At 31.3% G+C, this 2,615-nt stretch overlaps 1 protein-coding gene across 1 annotated transcript in view; it reads right to left on the bottom strand.

Annotated features, from left to right (window-relative positions):
• Positions 1–2,615, bottom strand: part of LOC106473443 — a 48,001-nt gene that overhangs the window by 27,698 nt on the left and 17,688 nt on the right. The window contains exons 4-5 of the mRNA XM_022401882.1: positions 2,402–2,513; positions 490–1,108 (exon numbers count right to left, since the gene is read on the bottom strand). Coding sequence (XP_022257590.1) covers positions 490–1,108; positions 2,402–2,513 — 731 coding nt within the window. The remainder of the gene's footprint in view (positions 1–489; positions 1,109–2,401; positions 2,514–2,615) is intronic.

Below are 2,615 nucleotides of genomic sequence, written 5' to 3' on the forward strand. Positions count from 1 at the left end.
GGGTAATATATTCTAATATTACAATTAATGTATTCCTTCCAAGAATCAATCTTTGATGATACTTTGTTGTGTGGTATGTAGGGTAATATATTCTAATATTACAATTAATGTATTCCTTCCAAGAATCAATCTTTGATGATACTTTGTTGTGTGGTACGTAGGGTAATATATTCTAATGTTACATTTAATGTATTCCTTTCAAGAATCAATTTTTGATGATACTTTGTTGTGTGGTATGTAGGGTAATAAAAGTTCAAAAAGATTTGAAAATAGAAAAATTTAACCTTAAAATTAAAATTTTTCACCTAGTTATTGGATATGTTTCATTTTCAATCTGGAATTATGTGTGTTTACTTAGGTACATTTTCTAAATATGGATTTTATTTATCTGACATTCACACTGAATAATGTAATTCAAACAAGTACAATCATAGGTCATGTTCTTCGAATACTTTCTTGTGATTAGAGTAAATAAATTCTGGTTTTTACATGGTTTGACTGGAACTGCAGTTTCCTGGTTTTGGTTCAGCTGGTCTCTTATTATCTCGAGACTTCTATTCTCTGGGTTGTCAGAAGTCATTACTTTGTCGTAATGTGGCCTAATCACACCTATGTTGCTTACATTTGGGGAGAAAGAATGCAAGGGATAATGCAAAGGAGATACTTGTGATGGTAATGAATTATATGAAGTTGCCTGTAAATGTGACAACTGGATCGAGACATTTGGTTTTGTTGTGGAGGGATTCTCTGTTGGCAATGAATACTGTAAGTGTGTTGATATGGAAGACTGGTTTTTCATGGACTTTTCTGGTTGTGACATTTGGTCAGGAAATGTGTTAATTTGTGAAAAATGAATGACAGATGGTGTTTTTGCCAACTGGTTAACAGATGGTGCTTGCAACTGTAAAAATTGTACTGAAGAAGTTGTCTCTGGCAAATCCAAAGAAACTATCAATGGGTGTGAGGATTGATTCACACGAGATGTTTTAGACTGTGATGTATGAGCTATGAAAGACTGAGAAGCAGTGGTGGGAGTTGTATTTCTACGTGTGAAGCTCTTGAAGTGAGAACGAATAGGTGCATTGGAACGGTCAGCGACTTGGAGATTCTAAAAGAAAAAAAGAAAACAGATATATTATAATATCACTTTTTCCTTATTCAAAAAAACATTTAATTAGGCTGGCATTAAGTTGCTTAATAAAAAAAAATCAAAATCTAAAGCGGTCATATAATACTATTAAAGTACGAAAAATAAATAATCAAAAGGTTTTCCTAAATACTAAATGCCTTTTCATGCTGAAGAAATTACTGTTTACAATTGTTTGCATTTATTGAAAGAAATGTGGAAAAAAAAGACATTCACATTCTTCTAAAAATTAAGATATATAAAAAAACGAAGAGAACAAAACATTAACATCTTTAACATTCCTCTTGTTCTTGACACTTCAATAACACCGATGGTGTCCAGATATACAATATTTCTAAACATAACATTACAGTAACATTAGGTCACACGTACACACAGTCTTGTTAGAAAGTTGTGGTACTATGAATAGCAGCATCTAAAATTAATATAAATTTTTCTTTTATATTAATTTAAAGAATTCTAACAACTACAAAAATTCTGGAATAAAAAAATAATTACATAAAATAAGGTCAAAATACTGTAATTCTGATAGCATACAAGCCTTGATGCATTCTGCTAGTTGTGAATGTTGGTTTGTAGTTTCACAACAAAAACTAAAAGCTGAATGAAGTAGTACATCAATTAAATTATTCTACAAAAATGTATTCATTATCTTTGTATGATTGTTTGAAGTTAAGCACAAAGTTACACACTGGGCTATCTGTGCTCTGCTCACCAAGGGTATCGAATCCAAGTTTCTAACGTTGTATGTCTGTAGACATACCACTGTGACACTGGGGGGCATCTTTGTATGAAAGTTATAAAACAATCTAATAGATATTAATTTATGAAACTGACACAGATACACTAATTTTTGTAACTCAAAATTATTCTTTACGTAGAAAAGTGCAAACAAAAAACATTTGAAGATGAAGCTATCAACTAGCTAGAAAAACAGCAAACACCATGTTTGGTAATCAAAATTTTGCATTTCCAGCAGGCAGGACTGAACCCATGAGTTCTGTCAACTTAGCTAAAAGATTAGCCTCATAGAACATGCTGGTAAGGTACATTTTTACATCTGAAACTACTAAACATCAGGAACTCATCCAATGAATAATTTGGAGATCATCTATTGGTAAAAAAGTGGATAGGTGCCTTCTCTTTATCATGAAAAACAAAACTGAATGTATGAAGGAACACCCACAACCCTAAACATACCCTTTACAATTTTATATTTTAATTTCAGGCTCATAAATAAAAAAATATAATAACCTGAGAAACTGGTGGTGTTACAACAACTTGTTTATGTCCTGACATTTTAGCAAAACGTTTGACCTTCCCATGCACAGTGCTCTGGGAAACGTGAGATAGTATATCAAACCACCTGTTTAAAGAATAAATATAACTGATTATAAAAGGTACGATAACAAACTTATATTCAAACATAGAATTATTCAATCTTTATCTGTTCTAATTTAATTTAAAA

This window comes from Limulus polyphemus, unplaced genomic scaffold (genome assembly GCF_000517525.1).
Source record: "Limulus polyphemus unplaced genomic scaffold, Limulus_polyphemus-2.1.2 Scaffold6178, whole genome shotgun sequence".
NCBI lineage: Eukaryota > Metazoa > Arthropoda > Merostomata > Xiphosura > Limulidae > Limulus > Limulus polyphemus.